We start from the raw sequence: 24,206 nt of genomic DNA on the forward strand, positions 1-24,206 counted from the left end.
ACACCAAACACGAGGCTATAAAACAGTTCACCACAAACTTGCTCACAACCCATTTTTATTTTCATTCACCGAAATCAATGGAATGAGAACGCCAGGCTTCCACGTATGTTTCTGCAACAGCAACAACAACCACAATCCCATTTTTGGTGCAGAACTCTTGCCCCTGTACAACATGAGAACACGTATAGGTGCAGTTTGAATAATGTTTAAAAGATATCATTTCTGAATGCTCAATTTGAAGCTTCCATATTTTGCAGTAGTCAGTCTGCAAAGATTAACTCAGATTCTAGAAGCAACAATGTCATAACTCCAGCCTCTTAACCATGACTGCTCACCTGTGAGACGCTTCATGTGATCACACGTGTGGTAGTGAGTGCTGATGGCATGCTACACAACACGTGACAGTGTGTTAGTCTCATTGCGTCAACAGCAGTCACCAAGCTGTTCTCAGCTTGAGTGGACGCTGCCTACAATATGAAGAGCTGCTCATGAGTCCAGCAACAAGCAGGAAACAGATGAGCTTTCTTAACTGTTGGGCTTTGCAGTCCTATAAGATCATATCCTTATCGAACACATTGCTTGGCTTTACCAACAGGAGGTTTAAAGGTGGTCTTGGAAACCAAATGCAACAAAAAGCCAAATGCATTCATTCAAAGCATGTTAAGGAGCTATTATCTTAGACAGGCTTATTGTCAATAATAGATCAATATCTTTCTACATCATTTTCATGTTTCTCCTCATCTATATAATGATGCTTCTACTCTACTCATACTATTGATGCCACATGGCTCTGGGGGAAGCTTAAGTCAGTGATACTGATTGTAGGTGATATTTCCAGCCCTAAGTGGACGAAAATGACAATAAAACCATCTTAGCATGTCTACAAAAGCAGTTTAAAGATTAGAACTAGATCGATAAAATCAGCCACTGTGATATTGGCTGATATCTGTGTTCATTTCAGCCATTACCTAACAAGTTGCGCTACAGAAATGCCAGACTGTTTAAGGCCATTTAGAAACAGTATTTTCATCACGACTGTCCACCACAGAGGCTACATGTACATTTTTCAGTTGAAAATAATTTCAGTCACATTGACTGAATAAATATGGACAACACAGCTCCCTAAAAGTTAAGCCAAAACACCTGAATCGCAGATGGGACATGGGCAAAACTCGCGTTAGACCCACGTATCCCCACTCATCCAGACTCATTTGACCTCCTGCTTTTGTTTTTTCTCACTGCAACACGTTATTACAGCAAGTTGTTGCTCCATGCTTATCCTCTATTTTGTCTACATCTGCTTCCCCTGAGATCATGTGAGAGGGATCACATGTTAGCCCAGGTGAAGTCACACCCCTGCCGCTGCATATAGCAGGGTTTGGTGTTTGATCAAGATTTATTAATATCGAACGTGTCCTGTGTCCAAATTACACAAAATGCGAAACTGCACTTCCTTGGGTCATGAGCAACAAACGTCCCAAGTGTGACGTAGATCAGATAAACGGCTCTTGAGATACGCGAAAAACATGGAATGACCAACAGATTACTTGCTTTATAGTTAGTTGTGTTTATGTTTTACCAGATTGCTTTTCAGATTTTTTAACTGCAGTTTCAGAATCAGCTGTATCAAGGAAATCAGTTGTTTGGTTTCTCTTTAGTTATGGACTGTATATCTACAGAAAGAAGCTTCTCTGAACAGTAACAACAAAAAACACAGAAAGTGCGCATTTAAAGACTGTACCAATCACCACTGACTGCTTCCGTATCCACTCACCCTGCTTAAAAGAGGGCACACGGTCAGACACATCAGGGATTAACCAAGTCACCATGAAGTGGGACGTATGAGGCTGTTTGAAGAGCCAGCAGTTGCGTGAATACATTTCCTCTCTGATGAAGACATACAGCTGCAGATGCAAAGGCAAACAGTCGGCCTTGTCTGAACTGCTGCTGACACCCACACCGACTCCTCCTCTGGCTCCTCCTCCTTCTCTGCTTCATCCTACTCCTCCACCTCCTCACCGCGTCCTCCCTTCTCCTACATGTTGCTCAGTGCTCTGTGCAGGATGAGGCGTCCAGCCATGTGGGAATTTCTCCTAACAGTGGCTCATGGTTGAAATCTGCGTGCTGGTGAGGAAGAGCAGCGTGCATCAGAACAGCTCCATCAGAGGCAGCAAACAGAAGCCTGGTAGGAAGCAAAAAGTATTTCTCTCCGTGCAGCCTTGAGGATTGGAAAAGCTTTACTCAGCTTTCCTTGCCAGTGGAGTTACTCAAACTTTGCAGAAAGAGCGAGGAATTGCAAATTTTGCTGCTTTCATTGATTCTTCTGAATTTGTCAAGCTCACAAGATTATCTTCAGGGCAAAAGATCATGAGCCCCTCTTTTAATTAGCGCTTCAGAGGACCAGGAGCCGTTTCCAGTAATTCACTCTTCTATGAAAAGGGTCTGAACAGGTCCAACAAGGCACCTCAATTGCTCTGTCACATGGACATTGACACTGAACAGCTGTTGCATTCACCATCTCAGAAAGAGATCGGACAATTCAGGAGCTATACGGCACTACACGACGATGCTGGAAAAACTTGTTCGCATCAAAGCACCTCGTACTTAGCAACTGGTGAGGATGAGAGACGGTGTGATGACCTACCTGTATTTGACAAGTGTGTTTTTCACCTCGTTGGAGAGAGGAGCACAGAGGGAAAAAAGTCAGCGAGAGGGAGCAGGGGAGGGGAAGAGTGAGCCAGTGAGGGAAGGTGTGAAGGAAACGCTGTGAGAGGGAAGACGGTCGGAGCTGAGAAAGACAGGGAGGAGAAACTGACAAAACTCAGCCATACTGAAGCAGGAGTAAAGGAAAAACTGCATATCAAAGATCTGCCAAACGCTCCTTTAATGCTGGAGGATTGTGTTTTGTCTGAGCCAAACAGGGTGAGTATGTATTCTGTTTGATGTGCAGGAAATTGTACAGTCCACAGGAGCAGCTGTCAACTCTGTAAAACCAGCAAATGCGTATAATAAATTCTAACATTATAAATTTTTTATTACTGAACAGTTTGCGCAGCCCGAGTTACTATATCAAATGAACCCTGGAACAAGTGCTGGGGTTCATCAGTTGTCAGCAGTGCTTTTATAGCTCAGACTCGAAGCTCTGCCGAACACGCTGTACAACGTGGATTTAAAAGAGAGCCTTTTGAGACCCAGAAAAGGTTATAAAATTGATCCTGAAGCTTCAAATATAACTCAATAAGTTTGTTTATAGGTGTGTAACAGTGCTCTGTGTGTATGTGTGTGTTTTACTCAGGAATAAGTGGGAGGTACATGGAGTAAGATGATTTGATTTAAGGCATCATTAAAAACCATGGGGATGAAGTCACATGACTGGCATCCCAATGATTGTAGGACTGTATGCCACGAGACATAAACACGATGCGCTTTGTGCAAATAAGTTTTAAACTGAACAAAGGCTGAACCAACAAGTAAGCAGTGGCCAGAAAGTTGATCGGTGAATATTCATTTGGGCAATATTTCAAGAGACAATGCCAAAAATGTAATTGTTCAAATGATAAGATTTGCTGTTCTTCTTCAAAAATGTAAACCATCGCTTGGTTTGCTTGTCAATAGTTTAAAACAACAGAAAACTGTGAAAATTGTCCACGACAGAAATTCTCACATTTGAGATGCTTAAACCATCCAAACAAATGTTGGAAACTTACTTCATTAATTAATTCCGTAACAAATTTTTATAGTTAAAATTTTATAGATAAACTAGGATGGCACTCAGAGAGCATACCTCCGCCAAGGCCCAACACCCTTTATTACGGTCAACCTTTATCTAAAATAAAACCAATTAAAACCTGCTAGTTAATCTGCTTTTATTTGATCTGTATCAAATAGTACTCACTCATAGATACCAGCCACCCAAATATGCTTTTTTAAATCAAGATCCATGCATTTTTCCCTGAGAAATTAACTAAAAATCTGGATCCATGCCAAAAGTTAACAGGATCTATTATGGGCCGAGACCCATCTTCCATCCAAGTTTGGTGGAAATCTGTTGAGCAGTTTTTTTGGTAATCCTGCTCGCAAACCAACCAACAACCAACTGGACACAGTTGAAAACATAATGATGAGAAATGTATAATGGTCAACTCCAGCTCTGGGAAACCACGACTAGCATATTTTACTGTTAGCTAAAACATTCTGAATGAATCAGTTAATTGTTTAATCGAGAAAAACAATAGCAGTATAATCAATAATGGAGATAATTGTCAGTTGCAGTGAGTTATTGTGTTTCAAGCACAATGTGCTGCTTTTCTCTATTGTTCATGTAGAGTCTGACTGATATTTTTGAATTGGAATTTTATATTCCCAGTGAAGCTGGCCGATTCAGTGCATTGATGTAATTTTAAACAATACATTTTATCAAGTTTGTCAACAATAAAATATCAGGCCCCAGGCAGAGTGCCAGGATTTGAAGCCAACTTCCATAGTGGCCAAACCGTTTCATTACATGATGCCCTGTGGTAAAGCGGTTGATTATATTATATATATATATATATATATATATATATATATATATATATATATATATATATATATATATATATATATATATATATATATATATATATCTATATATATATATATATATATATATATATATATATATATATATATATATATATATATATATATATATATATATATATATATATATATATACACACATATACACACACACATACATACATATATAGATAGATAGATATACAGATATATAGATAGAGAGAGAGAAAACCCTAACCCATTTTTTTTTCACAACCTCCGCAAAATGACTTGTTTCACTTTCACAATTTGAGCCATAAGGTCCTATAACATTTGGAAAGTCGAGAAGAGCCACAAGAATAGCTAATTTAATATCCGTTCAAGTTAGCCAGGCGCGAAACCCCAAGTTAGCCATTTCGGTCGACGGAAGTATTTTTATACCCATGAAGTCGAGCTTTATTGGCTTCATGCACCACTGAGCAGCTTTCATGGAATGAATGCCATCTCCAATGCTGTATCCAGATATCAGAATTTTCCGAAATGTTTTATTTCCTAATATCAGTATTGGCATTGGCCCCAAAAGTTGAGTACCGGTGAGGGTCGCTTAGGTTGGCTCTGGGCATCTTTCATGATTTCCTGACATTTTATAAACTCAAGCGATTAACTGGTTAATTGAGAAGGCACACTGCATTTTAAGGGGTAATGAATATAGCCCTAGAATGTGACCTCATATGTTCACATTAACATACTGATATTCAAACAATGTAACAGGTATTCAAGAACGAAAGTGGGTAGACCGTTCTGAGGGATGATTTTTATTTGGCCTCACAGAACATCCTCCACTGGCTTAATCATAATCAGCAATCGCAAGGCAACGAACCAAGCACCTGTGATGTTTTGTTTCATATTTTACCCCAGCAAACAGTACATAACCAACCTCATTCCTCTGCTTTGACGCCAGTCCCCTCCAGTCCACAATAGATGTCTAATCAAGTATCCATAACGACACCGGAACATATAAATTAATGCCATGATTGGGACTATTCATTTCAGTTAGGAAAACGTCCTTGTGTTTGTCAATCTAGTTAGTTGAATCATTGAAGCTTTAATGCGATTTCCTTTTGTCTCATTATGATTGAGCCTTGATAGGTGCCCATTAGCAGCCCTTGTAAACTACGGCTGCGGGGGAGGAGGATTGATCCCTGCGTTAATGTGTACAGATAGATGACCGTGTTAGGATGTAAATAACTGGCCAGCAATTCCCTCAAGTCATACAGGCACATTGACACACACAAACACACAGAACAAGAGGATTGCACCACCCATAGCAACGGCACAATCAACCCCCAGCGATGCAAGGAATGAGACAAGACAAAATGAAAAAGCCTCCGGGTTACAAAACAGTCGACGAGCAATTCATTCAGTAAGGCTTTGTAGCACCATGATGTGTTTTAATTCTATCAATACAGCTGCCATTCACCAAAGTTTTCTCTCTGCTTTGTGACTCTCAAATTCTCAAGGCGATGAAAATCTATCTGCACAAAAGCTGCTTTTAAGCTGAAAATATTTCAGGTATCAAAAGCGCCAAGGTTCTCATCATGAAGAGCAACTTCAGCACGGACGTCATGAAATAAGGTTTGCCAGCGTCCTCGCCTTCTGACACGGTGAATTCTAAGCACTGAATGTTATAATAAAAAGGTGTAATCACAGTCAATCAAAACACATGAATGCTAAAAGCACTTGGGATGTTTGGACAAGCGGTGGTGCTACATAATAGCCATCCAGGAGGCCAAAAAACAACAGAAATCAACATGACCTTCAATTAAATCAAACAGTCTGTTTACATAATTTCCCTGTCAGGCTGCATTTTTCCCAATCACACTGAGTACAGTAGAGCTTTCAATAGAGCTTTTGCAAATAGAAAATACGCCACTGTATGCCCCCATGACTTAATTATATATATATATTTATAGACTATCATGGTGAGGCAAATTCACTGAAAGTCTTTATAGAACTTATCCTTTAAATTCCCACTCGATAATGGAACATTTTGTGCATTAATACATGTAGAGATAACCTGCAGCAGCAAATGCATCTTGATAGATTTAACAGAGGAAATAGTCAAATTGAAATATAAACTGAGATTATATAAACCACAGTGAATGGTTTTGCACTAGAACAGGTAGAAGAGTCTTGTTAATTCAGTGAGTTACATCACTTTACTGTAATGCAGTCTTTAAAAGCAGGAAAAGACAACATGCAAGTCATACAATGATAAAAAGCAAAATACATCGCGTATATTGCCCAGCCCCAGAATGACAGAATGAAAAGAATGGGATGTCTAAGTGCAGTTATTGTACTGAACATTACATATTATACTGCCAGCTGTGTGAAAAGTACAGGTCTTTTACTAAAAGTAGCAATACTATAGTGAGGTAAAACTACATAACTATTAAATATAGCCTAATTTTTATTATTTATATTTTATTATTTATTATATTACCAGAATATACTTAAAGTACCAAAAGAGCTGTGATTATTAGAATGTCCCTTTTCAGAATATTGTATCGTTTGATAATGATTATTGACGGATTAATGAATGGAGTCAATGGATTCAAAGTTGCAGCTGGTAAAGGTACTTTATAAAGCTGTGGGGTAGGTTGTGAATTCCCCCTGGAGTAATTTGAAATTATTAAATTCCCAATTAAGTTTGCTGTTTCACTGCCCTGATGTTATTTCATACAATAATTAATATTTAATAATAAATAATTTATTGTCAAACTGTAAAGTCTGCTGCCTTGATTAAATATGTATCCATCCAGTGTTTGACAACAACATTTGAGGGATTATTGCAAAAAGGTGTATGTAAAATTGCGTGCGCATTCCGTGTGTTTAAGAAGATCGGTCGAAGTAGATTTTCGCTGTCAGTGTCAGACCCAAACATCCAACATCAGTCGGGCTCGAAAAATAATTAATCCTCATTAAACCACATTTGTAACTTAAATTGTCAAATAAATGTAGTAGAACAAAAGTACAATTACAGAGTAGAATTATTTTGTAGCTTAAAAAGTACCTCAAAGTACACAACTACAGGAAATGCACTAAGTTACTTTCCATCACTATTTAGTATAGGCCACAGCAGCAGAATGTACAAAGAAAAAGTTGTCATGAGATAGTATCTAAATATAACATATGTACTGAAAATGCAAGTATAAAGACACCAGAATTACACAACATTTACTTGTGTTTGAATTCTGCCCAATAACATTTATATAATTTCAAATGTTGATGAAAAATGTTCATCATTCCACATCGTTTTTATGGAACTTTAAAAGACATCTTGTAAAGATATAAACTTTGTTGATTTGACTCACAGTATATGTTGGCTCATATCTTAACATTTATGATTATATTAGAATCACAATTTTTAAATTTAAGTGTTGAACATGAAATCGTGATTTTTAGATGATTAACAGCTTTGTTTATAATTATTCCTGGCCAACTGCTGAGCCAAAAAAAAAATCACTGCCTCTCTCCATCTGTTACGCCTGGCACTGGAGTTGTGAAGAAACAGTAGCTCTTGCCAGTCAAAAGGGAACTTGAAGATATTCTCTGTGTCACAGTAGATAATCTCCCCTCTCTAATTTTACACTTTAAAGCCTGGACAAAATCAGAGATGCAGGCATTGATTCAGAAGTCTTGACCAAGGCTACTGTTCAAGATGTTGACAGGTGTATTTCAACTCTCCTGGGCAAAAAGAGAAGCTAATGATATTGAAGTTTTTTTTCAGCTTTATTTCCAGCTCTATGCCAGAACCAGAAACCCTGAACAAATCAGCTCTATTGGTGCAGTAACAAGAACATGTGCCTGTCATGTGGTAAAGCAATAAATTGTGCCAAATCTGACCCAACTGCAACCAGAATAGAAAGAGTAGCATAAAGACCTATCTATCATGATCTATATTTACGTTTGTTTTGAGGCAGCGACCTCCAGTGGCTGTTGTAATCATTGCAGCCGCAAAGGAGGAATTTAGGCAAAGTAGCATAAAAAGTGATACATAGGGAGAAGGTCAGGAAGGGATGTTTGGTCAAATGAGTGCTAGACTTTCAACCGGCAGACAGACTGTTGTTTGTGTCCAGTGAGAAAGTGTAAGTCAACAGTCAGTTATTTTAACATACCAACTACTTCAAAGTTATGTCATTTACATTATGCAACTGAAGCATTGTACATAAAATAATTTCCATTGTAACTGAAGTTATATAAGTAACAGTATTTTTATCCAAACCACAATGTTTCCTAAACCCAACAAATTAGTCTGAGTGCCTAAACCTGATCAAAGACCATATCACAAAGATCCAGTACCCCGGTCACTGAAACCCGACAACGGTCATGCTGTTTTGGGAACGGTGTTTTTGAAGTGACTGGAAATCGACCTACTCAGCCGTTAAGATATTAGAACGTGATGAAACATGACATTTGAGGGCATCGTTTGCGTCTTTGGGAAAATCAAGTATTCTGAACACAACATTAGCAACATTAGCAAGATGTACCACAGTGAATATATTTATTTGGAAAAATGTTTTAAAAGAAAATGTAATATAAGTAACATTAAGGAATGGAATCCTGGATTTAAATCAGTAAAGGGAACCTGAGATTCTAGACTATTTTTGCATCTTAACAATAAAATATAATGGGTGCTTGTTTTAAACCTAACTTTGTTTATCTTTGTTTGATCTGAATAACAGTCCAGAACATAAATATATTCAGTTTAATATCGTGGAAAACAAAGATGAAAGGTTATCAATTATCTGTCAATCAATTAATTGACTGGTTTCAGTTGTAAAGCTTCTCCTTTTAAAGTTAGATGGTCTCACTTTAACAAAACTTAAATCCTTTCTGCCCCTTAATGTCAGAAACAAAACAATCCCAGCCCACTCAGATATATATTTAAACAGTCTTGTTTTAGGTTGCTCGTATGTGCTTCAGCTGCAACAACAATGAATAGCAGCATTATCAGATAAAGTGACTCCTTATGAGAGACGGCACCCTTGTAGTTTGATGTAGTCTTTGTGTCACAGGTAAAACATTTTACCTTTAATTAAAATCTTGTGAAATCAGCCCATAGTCTCACTCACGTCTAACGCCTCCAACACTGTAGGTATAGCTCTGCTCTAAAAGTCTCTGCTCTGGGATTCTAAATCCCATAAGAATTGCTGCTCTAGGCCATTTCTATCCTGAAATACATAACATCAGCACATACTTGTGACCTGTACATCCTGTCCAATCAAACAAAACAAACTGAATACCCCGACACTTCAACACCTTGGATACAAAAAGTGATGGTGATATAAGCTCCACAATAAGAAGTATTCTATAATACAATAAGGGAGATTTCTGTGGCAGATTCCTGAATTCACGGCTACCTTAATTGGCCAGAAAAAACTACTCTTGAAAGCATCGACTCCCACGTACAATTAAGTATCCTCTAGAGAGCGGCAGCCTCTTGCTGCACGGCATGACTAATCTGACAATGTGGGCAAAACACAGAGAGTCAAACAACTCACAGGAGAACCTTTGGCATTTACGCTACAAGAGAAGAGAGACACGCCGCTGCAAAACTCTCTGGCTCTCTAATGGCGTGAGAAAAAAAACAACCCAAAAAACCTATAAAAACAGTCAGCAGCTTCACATACTCATCCTGTGTTAAAATGGCATCATAACTTCCTCCAAAGACACAAGCAAGCCAAAGTCCTGCACAGATTGTGAAGGTCAGCTCCTTGACATTTAGCTAAAACCTCATCAAGCCACGCCAATCAAAGACATCTGATCAGACTTTATGCTGAATAACATCAAGTTCTTGCTCAGGGAGTATGTAATAGCATATTGAATTCAACAAATCTGAGTTTTGTACTAAACATAGCCTGACAAGTGTGGTTTTCCATGAATAAAACTGATGTTTGAAGACATAAGTTGCTAATAAATTATATTTAAATTGACTCCTCAATATCTTGTAAATGTTTACATTGTAATGCCAGACATTTAAAAGTAGATCCTCTTAGAATTGTGTTATGTTTCTATGCACTCAAATTGTTTTATGTGTTACACGTTTTCTGAAATTGTATGTTTGATTATGCAAATTAGGTATAATCGAATTAAAAATGTGCTTATTTCAACACATTTCAAGAACAGAAATCTCAATATTGTACAAAGCTGTGTTAAAATTTCTTGATTAATTTTTGTCGTCTTATTAGAGTCTAAAGTTTTGTATTTTTAGGGCATTTAATGGTTTTACTTGATAGGACAGTTTAGAGTGGTGACAAGAAATGGGATGATAGAGAGGGAGGATGACATGAGGTAAAGGGCCAAAGATTGAGGATGCAGACTCAGTACATGGGGCGCATGCTTTACCAACTGATAACTCAGACTATAAAATACACATGAACAAGCCTCCATATAAAAATCTACAGAGTATAGATGTGAATAAAATCAGTAAGTTTGGTATATGTAAGAACTACTGACGTGGAAGTTTCTGTCTCAGGAGCAAAACAGCCCAGAATCCCAACCAGTGCATTAAATAACTATGATTTTTGCCTGCTGAGTCTGGACTTAACTGTTGTTTTTGCCACTTGGAGGCGACATGATAAGATGTAAACAGAACAGCCACATATTATCACCTTTGAAGTGGAAATGGCAAACATGTTTGTAATTCAGTGTAGAGCAACATGAGCATTCAATTCGAGTTGTTTTTAATGACCACCTGATGAACGCAAGTCCAATATTCATTCCAACTTTGCAGCTATTGAGGGAAATATCTGGCTGTTGAGGTGCTAAATGCTCCACTATTTTTATCAGATGGTCACTAACTTTGGCTGTTTAGTGTTGGATGGGTAGGTTGTTGAAGTTTCTTCATGGCTGCTAGTCGCAGCTGAAAATAACCCTGCAGAAAGTTGTGAGACTGAACCAAATCAGTAAACAACAAAGAGCAGAAGAACACTTAAATACACCACAGGGCTGGCGGCAACTGTAGAGTCGGCTGATAATTTTCAATATGTATGTAACTGTGAGCGACCACATTAAACATAGTCATCATCGGTCCGATCCCACATATTAAAATATTTAAATTGCAGCTTTAAACCATTATGAAAATATGAAAACTTCAGCCCACAACAACAACCTTTTAAAAAGAACCAATTTACCAAAAAATAAATGGATGATGAAAAAAAAGGTCTAATTTACATACTTTTCAGTTCATTTACATGCCATTGTTGGAAAAACTGAAACCAAATCACATCACTAAAACGCAGAATCACAGGTTAATGTTGGTTAATTACAACAAGGCTAATGTTGGGGTGACCCTTGTTTAAATAACGGTATCTTAATACCCAGATCACATCCTGTTTATTTATAAAATTCAAATGAGCCGACATGATGATACAAAACCAAGCATTTTAAAACTTTCAAACCACAACAACACTTATTTGTATAGTGACGTACTACTATCTGTAGTCGTATGTCAAGACTGAGAGAGGGATCATTACGTGACACAAGATTTGTCCTTTTTCATCAAAATGTTTGAGCATTGCTGCCATAATGACTGTATTGTAATAAATAACCTAAACTGTTCCTTATAACAATTGTTTTTGCTCATTGATCATTGCTTTTCAGCCTCTTAAACATATACACTTGCTGCTTTTCTACCTATGTCATCGTAAAGTGAACATTTTTGCTAACGGATTAATTAATAAAATAAATCTTGATTCTGAATGCAAAAACATTTAACACCCACTTCTAGATTTAGTGTGACTTACACTTTTAAAGGATATCATTATCTCTGATGATCATAGTAAATAAACTGCAGAAAAGACTGAATAAATACACTCCTTTAAATATTTTAGAACTCCCTTAAAGAATCATCACATTTTTAAGTTTTCTTTCATAAATAAGCAGTCTTGCAAAAGTTCAGTTCATACGTGGATACATTTTAAAATGGAATGGCTAATAGATAATTTGGCATACTTTTAATTGGGAAAATTTGCAAAATTAAACAAATGCTAAAAAAACTGGGGCTCAAGTAGTAGTCCTAGGTCAACTCACCCCAAATAGTGAGAAATGTAAGTCCACAACTGTGAGCATGATTACCCCAAAACAGAAGTAAGACAAAGCCATCAATAAAATCCAGTGATTAGCACTTTTTTTGACATTGCTAAGGCTCTGAATGTCCATTCGACATGGTTCCTATCCCTGGAATACTACCACTCTCCTCTCCATGTCTATACCTTTTCACCCGTACAGGCCAGTGAAGCTATGTTTTTCTCCTTCTAAATCTAGTAAGAAGTTACTCTTAAACAATTGCTAGAAAGCCAAAAGTCCAGGGCACCAACGTGCTACTTTGGCTGCCCATGCACCCAAATATCTGTCAAGTGCCACCCAACATTTTTTATGGTCCTGAAAGTTAGTAAAACAAGAAAAACAAGCATTTGCACCTTTATTCCCATTGACAATAATTTACATAATGTGTTAAGATATATTAAAATGTGAGTTACTTTTTGACTCATGTGAGCCATATGTAATGATCTCACATTGAGGTTGTTATATGAATAAATCTCTCTCTGCTCTAAAAACATAGCGCTGAGCTTGTTTACTTTACTTTACTTTTTCCATTGGGGACACGAATATCAACAGGATGAGACCACCTAGGCTGAAATCAGGAAGCAATGCAGCCAGCTGAGAGCAGTGTCCACAAGCAGGACAGCAGGAAATTATTTTTTAACTAATTAAGATACAGAGAACAAATCATAACAATATGATTAGACTGAGTGGAGTATTTCCATGTCATATACCAGAAAGGCACACATTTAAAAATCGACTCAAAGGTATAATCCCTCTGTACTGTTCCTTTAATCAAGTGATGGGGTCATCATTACTGGCACCACGAGCCAACCCTTTTTTAGGCAAACTGAAGCCAGATGGTGGAGGAAACTGGCTTCATTTCTTTGTCTCGTGCTTACTCTTTCAATTCCCAGAAACTGACTGAAGACGTCCAAAAATTCAATCGCCTACTGGTTTGACATTTTCCCACACGGCCGTTGTCGAATTACCATGCTGATTTACAAAATTCTCCATTTAAGTACACAAATCTAAGCCCAAAAAACTAAGCATCATAAGAGTACTTCAAGTGGTTTTGATAAGTTGAGATGCCTGACTTGTCTCTCCTGCTACAGGCCGATCGAGCACTACAGGCTCTGCTAGCAAAACAAACACAACCTTCTCAAACGTGTCAAGACCAGACCTTACCTGCTGACTCCAGCAGTACGTGGTAGTCTGTTCCTCTCTGAGAAGGCATGTCATCATCAGGCTCCTGTCTCTCTGACTCCGCATAGCGGTCCCAGTTTGACTCCAGTTTCCTCCTGGAAAACACCTCCATCCTTTCATCTTCCTCCTGAAAGTTGTCCCCTTCATCTCGATCCTAAAACAGAGCACAACGGCGAATGTTTGATTCATTAAAGTGATACCAGGAGTGGTTTTCATATGTCACATGCTGAGTTCAGAGTTTCAAGGTCTCAGGCTGCTTCAAAACAAACTAGATCATGTGAAGTTGTCATATCATGGTTAAAGGTTAAGTTCACCCAGCCTCACTGAATAGAATCACAATGAAGTTTCATTTCGAGGTGAACACATCCTTGTTTCAAATGCACATACTGCAGAGATAGAGGGACGAGACATAACGAATCGTACAAATTCATTCGCTATTTCGGACATCCCCTCCTCAAAGGCGTTTGTGGCATTTAGTTGTGTGAAGGATAAATAGAACGCCTGAGATAAAAGTTAAAACGCTGCCTATTCTGATTTCCCTCAGGGGGTTTCAGACACTTTTAGACGGTCCAATAAACACTTTATTTTTTTGTGTACTGAGGCCTTTAGCTTTAATCCGCTTTACTCCGCCATGTCAATTTAATCAATTTTCTTGGAGCTTCAGTAAGTGAAGCACAAGCAAAACAAAACACAACTAAATACTTTAAGACAGAAATAAGCTGTATTTTGGAAATAGCTTGCATCCATAATTCAACAATTTCCAGTGTGAAACAAGATGTTGGGATAGAAAGACACTTGGCAACTATTTTGATAATCAGATAATAATTTTGTTAACTTTTACATGAGAATTTGTTGTTTCCAAATCATTAAAGTGAGAATAGACAGCTAGCGTTTCCATGTGGCATTACTGTTAGCATCATTACTGTTGCAAAGACAAACAAGTCACTTTCCATTTTCATCAGAGTAGCTACTACCGAGGACACGGGACAAAACATTTAGTTTATTTATTCATTCAATATGGAGACGTGAAAGCAGATAGAAATAGCACCAGGCTGCAAGGCTGACTGGATTGCCAGTAAGCCTTCATTTTTTCCCAGGAGAGTTAGTGTCCAGTGGCAGACAAAATTGCAGAGTTATTGCATTTCCCTGGTGGCGATACGTTAAAGCAAAAACAATTTCTTCACCTTCTGTTGTGATATTTTCTTAATTTCTGAATGTTTTCAAAGATAATGTTTACTTAATGCACCCTTAAAGATGTCCACTATGGCGCTGGAAAAATGAGATAGTCATTTTATAAAGCAACTAATAATAATTTAGGAGTTAATCAGCAGATTAATGGATGATGAAAATGATCATCAGTTGCAGCACTAGAACACGGCACAAAAACGTACGCTTGCAAGTAACAGGAGGCGTGTCCACATCCCAATGATGAACAACAAGACACTGCAGCTCCCAATTCTTATGTTATTCTACATGTATGTTTGGACCACACACAGTCCTCTATAGTCCTTATGAGACAAGTGTGCAGGTTTTATTTTTATTTTTTACATCTCCTTCTTTTCTACCTTTTTCCTATTGACGACATCACCTTAAAAGATGTATAACAGCATATCATATGAAGAGGTGAAGAACAGGACTGTTCAAAAAATCTGTCCTAGAACTGTTTGTTGTGCACCAACTGTTCCATCATTACAGCACATGTGAAATGTGAAATCTTTCCAGGAACAAACTGTATTATAATATTAAATTCATTGGTATCAGTCAGCTGGTTTTAGATCACAACATGCTGAATCAGTAGATTTATGGGAAAAAGTGACTCAAGACATCTTTTCTTCATTTCCACAACGGATTACCAAGGACCCCTCAACTGGCCGTTAACATGTAGCTTTTATTCATGATTGGTTGCTAAGCATAACAAAAGAGTTAAGTGGCATGTCACACTGTATGACGAAGAATTGACGTATGTGCCAAAGCTGAACTCATTAAATTCGTCTGAGTCATATATTTCTTCACAAAAGCTGCACAAACATTGAACAATGTTGCCATGGAAATGTGCAACAGGAGACGTGTTAGTCAGAAGGACAAGGATTTTTTCTGGTCCCTTGTCAAAACTCACAAAGACAACATAGTCAAAGACCCCATGGTAGCTACGGATGCACCAAAGGAGATTTGTATGATTGCAATCAAGGAGCCCCGAAGTACCAAAGGAGATTCGTATGATTGCAATCAAAGAGCCCCCATTGTTTCCCTTCTTGTTCTGTAGTTAACATGGAGCAAACATCTACTGACTGAAAATCCTGGTGGAAATTAAGCTGAACTCTCTAGTGTCATATCCGAGGCCCATATCATACGAGGATAGTGTTACAGTGCCGTGGAAGACATTCCAATCGTATTCCCGATGATGATACACCGAAAAAGGCTTCATCCTTCTGTCGGTCCAAAGCCACGTTTCCACAGAGGGACTAGGAACCTTTTCAGGAAGTCAGTGTGTATTTTCAGCACAGGGTCCAGGGTCTAAATTAAGTTTTGGGGACATTAGTCCCTGCTCAGGGTGTAGTACTTTCTAAAAGTACAGGAACTTTGGTGTGAGATGAGCAGCACTGAACATTTCTGATTTCTTTACTTATTTCAGCCACCATTTTCAAGATTTGTAGCCACAAAGCAGTTGTTTTTTTGTTCGTTGCACTTTGACACATCAACATGGAGTTATAGTAGAAAGCCTATAACAGACGGAGCGATGATGACTTGCAGGTCAGATAATCTATAATAGCATGAAGGGATGGAACAATAAAAGATTTTATCACAGATCGCGGTATCAAACACTCTGGACAAGTTTATCGTTTTCAATTTCATGTATCAAGATACCCGTTATATACTTATAAGAGTGGCTTAAAAAGCTTTTCTGATGTACAGTCCTACAATATCCTGACTTCTGTTTGTTTTAAAAGATCTTAACTAAAATGTGTTGTATCTATCTGAGATGCAACCAAAATACTTCTTTCTTAAAAAGATGTAAGGTAAAGTGATTCCTGTCCATGTTTTAGTGCCACTTTATGTTGAGTTTTTGGCATTTTAAATAGATATGGGGATAATATCATGGATCACAATAATTTTGGCCAGAATAATCATGACTTGACATTCTTATTATGTTCCATGCTTGGTCAAAAATGATGTGTAACAACAACAGACATCACAAATCAATCATAAGGGGTTTTCAGACAGGGAAATACAGACGACAAGGTTCTTTTTAACTTCTTGGAAAATGGGTACTTCGGGTAGGAACACAGCTGAGCTCTATACATACTGACAGAGTCTCATTATGTGCATTATGCAGGTATAGAAGAGAAGTGTGAATGTGATGATGCAGAGACAAACCCACAGCAGTCAACCAGTGTCACGGCACTGTGGCTATCTGTGCTGGGCAAACCCGTCACATCAGGCTCTGCTTGTAACAAAACTCGTTGCCAGTTCCTACCGAGTATTTTGGTGCTGTCAGCTACATAGAAAGCTGTACTAATCACGCCGAACTAAAGAGTGAGTTCTACAAAGTTTAACATCATCGTCCAAGAATTACGAATACGCTTTCTTAGTGGCGCCGGTACAAAACGACTGCTGGAAACGTTTTTTTCAATGCGGCTTGGCAGAGCGGGATAACGGGGCCGCCTGTGGTACCCAAATCCCATTATGCTGTCTTTACCCGATGGAAGAACTCCCCAGCATGGGCGCCTCCCCCGCGTCCACGTCCGCGGTAGTGGTCTCTCTTCCCCCGGCCGCGGTGGTGGCCGCCTCTGCCTCTGCCGCGGTGTTCACTGCCATGACTGTCGCTGTCGTTTCCACCCCGGCCACCTCTTTTCCAGCTGCCTCCTCTGCCTCTGTTCGGTCTGCCCTCCATTGCTGTCAACTCTGTGGCAGGACAGCTTAGCATGTGACACCAAACAGTCGAATGGAATGAGCGCACCATTGAATGGTGTCCTACGACAAAATGGCGTCCGATAGTTCCGGGTCCCATTTAGAAACAAATTACTACTTATCTGTGAACATTTTAAAAGTTTTTAATTGGGAAAGCAAATGATTCTATGAATAACACAACAATTCAAGATATGTAATATGACCTAAACCACAGGACAATACATCACGGGTCTATTCCGTTAGGAATATAAATACGTGTGAATTAAATTCCAATAAATAAATACATTTGAAATTTATTTTTTTTTAAATGCAGAGCTACTTACAAAACAGATGTTAAAATCTATATGTGCAAAATGAATCAATAAATCAAAATTTAATACAGTTTTGAGGAATTTCATTTTGATTTAAACACAAAGATGCAAATAATGTAAACATTTCAAATAATTCAGTACATTTATATGTATTTGTTTATTCACATCTTTAGAGACCTTTCCCTGCATTAATGCATATCCTGTGCCTGTGTTTGTGAAACTGAATTTCCCAGTAAAGGGATTAATATCCTCCTCCTCTTCTTCTTCTTCTTGTGCCACATTTTTTGCAATTTTCTCAAATAAAGTGGATTCATTTATAAAACGGCTTATTTCTTTTGTTTTCAAACATGTTGATGGAAGACTTAAACACATTTAGAGTAACTAAATATTACTACTACTGCTGCTGCTACATCAATATTAGTGTATATGGCAGCATTTTTTTCGGACTCCTTGAAAATGAGAGGATATACCTAAAAGTGTTCATTCTGATGTAAGAATTTGACAAAAAATTACTTTGTGCAAATGTGTCTCATAGATATTTTTCTTTTTATTTCAGGAAAACTAATGGAGCCACAAGAGATCATCTGTCTTTGACCTGCGAGCAGTAACACAGATAACACAGCACCATGAGTTTCGATCCTCCGAACGGCACTTTTTCCAACACATCAGTCGAGCTGGCTGCTCCCCACAGCCTTCTGGAGGCTATAACCATCGCCACAGTGTCCGCCATCGTCAGCCTGATAACTATTGTTGGTAACGTGCTGGTGTTGCTGTCCTTTAAAGTCAACAGCCAGCTGAAGACTGTGAACAACTACTACCTACTGAGTTTGGCTTTTGCTGATCTCATTATAGGAGTGTTGTCCATGAACTTATACACTACCTACATCCTGATGGGTTACTGGTCCTTGGGAAATCTTGCTTGTGATCTCTGGCTTGCAGTGGATTATGTAGCCAGCAATGCTTCAGTTATGAACTTACTTGTCATCAGCTTCGACAGGTACTTCTCCATCACAAGGCCGCTGACTTACAGGGCTAAAAGGACCCCAAAGAGAGCGGCCATCATGATTGGCCTCGCATGGCTGGTGTCTTTTGTCCTCTGGGCGCCACCCATCCTGTGCTGGCAGTATTTCGTAGGAGAACGAAAAGTGGGTCCCGGCGAGTGCCAGATCCAGTTTTTAAAAGTGCCTGTGATCACATTTGGGACGGCCATTGCTGCTTTCTACATCCCTGTCTCCGTCATGACCATCCTGTACTGTCGGATCTACAAGGAGACACAGAAAAGGACCAAAGATCTGGCAGAGCTGCAAGGGCTCGCAACAGAGAATGTTCTGGAGGGGACTAAACCGCAGAAAACTATCATTCATTCTTGCTTTCATTTCACCAGAGAGAGGAGAGACCAGAGTCAGGCCTCCTGGTCCTCATCGAACCAAAGCAATGCCACTAAAACTACCACAAGATCAGATGACGCATGGGTGAAAGCAGATCAGATAACTTCCTTTAACAGCTACACCTCATCTGATGAGGAGGAGCATCACGTTTCAATAGATACCCCGCAGGGATCTTTCAAAGAGCAAGGTAGCGGACAGAGTAATAAGAACGGGCAGGTGGCAGATTATACGGAAGATCGGTACTTTGCCACTCCTCAAAAGAAGAACAGTAAAAAGCACATTTCGTATAAGTTCAAGCCTGGCTCGAAGGGTAAAAACGGCAATCCTACGATCGCAATGCCATGCCCGCCCGAAGTAGAACAGCCAGCCAAAAACGCCTCCCCTTCCTCCTCCTCCACCACCTCCAAACCCATGGACCCGGTCCTGAAGAACCAGATCACCAAGAGGAAGAGGAACGTGCTGGTGAAGGAGAAGAAGGCGGCCCAGACTCTCAGCGCCATCCTCTTGGCCTTCATCCTCACATGGACGCCCTACAACATCATGGTTCTCATCTCCACTTTCTGTGCCGACTGCATCCCCATGTCCCTGTGGCACCTGGGCTACTGGCTGTGCTACGTCAACAGCACCATCAACCCCATGTGCTACGCCCTCTGCAACAAGACCTTTCAGAAGACCTTCCGCATGCTTCTGCTGTGCCAGTGGAGGAGGAGGCGGAGAGGCGAGGACAAGCTGTACTGGTGTGGACAAAACCAAAATGTCAACAACAAAATGACTTGATGTGGCGGTGCAGTGTCAGAGCAGACTTACTGCTTCTGCCCACATGTGGATTTTCTTGATATGTAATGTCGTCGATGGTCATCTTCAGCATGAAGTGCTGCATGTGATTGTTGTGTTGAAGTACAAAATGTTGGCGGAAAATGAGCCGAGCTGATGCAGCTGTTCTAGATAGTGCTGCAACTGTTCAATCAATTATTAATCTCAAACTATTTTGCTAATCAATTAATTGATCATAATTCTCTGATTCCAGCTGATTAAATATTAATATTATCTGGTTTCTTTAATAAACTGATTTTCTGTTTGGTTTTGGACAAAGAAAGAAGTCATCTTGGGCCTTTTGGAAACACTGATCAACATTTCTTTTTACCACTTTCTGACATTTTATAAACCAAACTAACGAAATGATTAATCAAGATAGACAGATTAAAAAAACGGTGAAAATATTTGTTAGTTGCAGCTCCATCCCAAGTTATTACATAAAATAAACCTCATGAAGGTGGCTAGACATTCTTACAGAGGTTAAAGGTCAAAGGAGGGGTTCAGATTTCCCCAAGTCCATCTTGAAGGGGGAACTCCACTAGTTGTACGCATCAAAGTCAGGATGACAGGTTCTCGGATTACTACTGCGCACAAAAAAGTTTTATTTAGTCCTTTGAGGCTCATCATCTCTGCTTGAGGCTAGTGGCTCCAGGCTACATTAGCTGCTACTAGCATGACACACCTGTATCTCCAACTGAACTCTCAGTGGTACAGTGGCATTATGGGTGAGGCCCACGTAAGAGCCAAATATGTTATAGGTGGAGTATGGGTGGAGTACTCTTTCAATAGAATATTCACAAACAGTAACATTCTTTTAACCTTTATGTATGCAGGGGAGTTTCCCTGAGAGCAGTGCTCTATTGTCAGGAACACCCTAATCACATTAAAGAATAACTCCACCAATTTTTTACACATTAAAGTGTGTTCACAGGTCTTAGGGAGTACTATGAAAAAATAGTATAAAGCCTTAAGTATCTGTAGAGGAAGCTGCTGGAATCTAATAAATGGTCTTCAGTGATGTCTCTCAGTGGCTAAGTTGCATTGTGGGTAATGTCGGCACCCTGTTTTCGAAAAGGAAGCAGAATGCGTGGACTAATATAGGTGATAACTCTGGTTTCTGCTGTACTGATTTTGATTATTTGTTTATAACTGTCCATGATGCGCCAACAGTGTTGCAGTAATCAGTGGACTGCTTTTCATAAGTTGGTGCCAACATTACCCACAATGCACTTGACATGACATCATCTATTTAACAGATTACATGCAGCTTCTTCGGGAGCCACAACAGGCTCTATACTACTTTTCACACACATGCTGTAGTACTCCCCAAGACCTATAAACACTTAAATGTATAAACATTGGTGGAGGAACCCTTTAACTGAGAATCACACCTGGAAGCTGCTCAGTACAACACAAATCTGTTTTGCCAGCCACTGATGCAGTTTTAAGGTAACAAATACTGTGGGTTTTGTCCCAAATCTCTCTAATACTGGAGCCACAATATGAAAGAGTCTCTTTGGGCTAATGTGTACAGGAGGGATGAATACAGGAACTAGTAACATGTACCACAGGCAGGTGAAACCTCTGAACCTGTCCTTTAAACCTCGCATAATCCTCCTTTACTCTATTTCTCACTTGCACTGTATATAAAGGATATACTGTAGGCTTACACATGTCAAAGTTTAGTTTCTTTATAGTACAAAGAAAATATTTCACAGATTTTACACTTCACAGATGGTAAATGTAAATTGCTTAGTGTACATCAGTGTTTAGTGAATGTTTTCGATCTTAGCTCTTGCAGTCGATATTTGATCTTGTGTTCAAGGGCTAATCTGTACATTTCTGTGCTTTTACAGCTGCATTAGTTTCACAGCTATAACAAGATATAATGAGATTGTTTATGGATCACACTCCTCTATTTCTGTCAATATTCATATAACTCTTAAAGAAAAAACTTGGACACATGATATTTGACGTTGACCTCCCTCTGATGGATGAGTGACGCTGTTGTAAATTATTGCACCTCTGTCTCTTTTAACAATGTAACGTCGAAAATGTTCCCCCCTCTAAACTTTGTGCCTTTTGTTCTGCTCAGAGGCAAACGTGCTTTGTGGATGAATCCGTGCTCTTTGTGTGTCCGTGCAGTTCTGTGACGGTGAGTCTGTGTGTGACCAGTGAAATACAAACTCGAAGGCAGAATATTATGTTTTGTCAGCATGAACATTTCTAACGTCAAATGTGTTGAATCTGATCTGATTTGTACTTGTAAATCAATTTTTTTGAGTGATGACGCAAATCATTACCCGCTCCAACAGCTGAGTAATAAAACTAATGTGCCATGGATGACATTTACAACTAGCGTGAGTGTTGCAGAACAGACTTCCCAGAGGTCATAAGAAGTCTGACAGGTCTTTGTTGGTGTCTGCGTTCAAACAACCTGACGTGACTCAATTCGGATAAGTCCGGTGATCTATATGTTTCTTATCAAGCCATGAAAAGACCAAAACAAACAATGAATTGATCGTACGATCGAGCACCGACTTGTAGTCAAAGTTTGACAGAAATCATTAGTTAATGTCATAAAACTCCATTGTTGTCCATAAACTTAAAGGTAGTTTTTGCAGAAGAAATTCAAACTCAGAATTGTAATGTTTACATTATCAATGAGCTAATAACACAAACTCAGAAACATTCATTTATTCCATAACCGAATAACAAGCTGTTCTCTGAGTAAGTTATTTTTGAAGATAGAAAGGTGACAGAGTCCGCCACATAGAAACAAAGTAAACAGTACGGAACTGTGATGTCCTTCAACATCAGCTTGTTTATTTGGTCAAGAAAACAAAGAGTTTATCTAGTTTGATAAGGCATAACATATCAGTAAATGAAGATCATTCTATTTACTTTGTAGTGCACCTCTAAGATTAAACCACTGGATGGCGTGTTTCTTCATTGTGATTTATGTGGTAGTTTGTTATGAGACAATCCCATGAACACTGTCTTGCGGCCACCAGCACACAAAATCTGCAGTTTTAAAATCACCCTGATAAAGACTTACATTTTCTCATGTTTGATTAGCATTTGCTATAAAGTACAGTTCCCAGGTGTTTGAGTAAATCATTGAGATTTATTTTTAAATACAAGGGTGTATTTAGAGGTGTGGCACCATGAAACCTTTGGATCATTTCATAACTTACATTAAGGTTTTTAATATATGAAAATGATAAATGATTAAATATGAGCCAAGTTGTGTACATTTGATCAAGCCAAGTTAAAAATCATTACAGGAATAAAATGTTAATAAATCACAATATGAATGACATACAAGCAAAGCCCTCTATAAATACTCCTACAATATACTCTTTCAAATTATTGATAGCAATATTACTGCAAAGTTAGGTGCAGGCAATGCAGTGTGAAGATTTCTTGCTCAGCGTACACGACAAATACAAGAGAAATATTTTAAAACAAGAAATATGCATATCTAATTAATATGCACTTTTTGCATACATTTCCTAAGGCCTAAATGTTTGTTTTAGATTTCTTTTCTTTCCACTAGTCTGGAAGCAAAATAACCCACAATCTCAAAATTGACTATTGCAAGACAAATGTTTTCACTTGTACTATCTCCCTTTAAAGTTTATTTTCATAAGATGTTCTTTTTCCATCATGTATAGACTGGGATGTGGCTGAGAGCTAAAGGTAAGCTGGTGAAGTTTGAAATATTTAGAAACAGACAAACACATCGTTGGATTTGGTCTTCTCATAGGTTTTTTTCATCTTATGATAATCTTCAACCGTGATCCTTCAAGCAGTGGTGCCCAAACTTCTCAAAGGTTACTGCCTTGTGCAACTGATGAAAATCAGTCAGGTCGAATCATTGATCTGTAAAATTGAATCTAATGAGCTATAGGGTACAGATCTTGAGCGC

The 24,206-nt window shown here is 38.7% G+C and overlaps 2 protein-coding genes across 2 annotated transcripts in view; one reads left to right on the top strand and one right to left on the bottom strand.

Annotated features, from left to right (window-relative positions):
- aven (apoptosis, caspase activation inhibitor) overlaps nt 1-17,826 on the bottom strand; it is a 40,254-nt gene extending 22,428 nt beyond the window's left edge. Inside the window, exons 1-2 of the mRNA XM_030404952.1 lie at nt 17,549-17,826; nt 13,834-14,005 (exon numbers count right to left, since the gene is read on the bottom strand). Of these exons, the coding sequence (XP_030260812.1) occupies nt 13,834-14,005; nt 17,549-17,812 (436 nt within the window). The 5' untranslated portion in view covers nt 17,813-17,826. The remainder of the gene's footprint in view (nt 1-13,833; nt 14,006-17,548) is intronic.
- chrm5b (cholinergic receptor, muscarinic 5b) lies at nt 1,848-23,222 on the top strand. The gene is made up of 2 exons (XM_030404951.1): nt 1,848-2,922; nt 18,628-23,222. The coding sequence occupies exon 2, from the start codon at nt 18,698-18,700 to the stop codon at nt 20,234-20,236; it is 1,539 nt and encodes a 512-aa protein (XP_030260811.1). The 5' UTR covers nt 1,848-2,922; nt 18,628-18,697; the 3' UTR covers nt 20,237-23,222.
- Nucleotides 23,223-24,206: the final 984 nt, after the last annotated feature.

This window comes from Sparus aurata, chromosome 22, assembly GCF_900880675.1.
Source record: "Sparus aurata chromosome 22, fSpaAur1.1, whole genome shotgun sequence".
Classification (NCBI taxonomy): Eukaryota; Metazoa; Chordata; class Actinopteri; order Spariformes; family Sparidae; genus Sparus; species Sparus aurata.

Bases quoted from the DNA above. Each gene is read 5' to 3' on its own strand.
- chrm5b (XM_030404951.1), top strand. From the start codon at position 18,698: ATGAGTTTCGATCCTCCGAACGGCACTTTTTCCAACACATCAGTCGAG.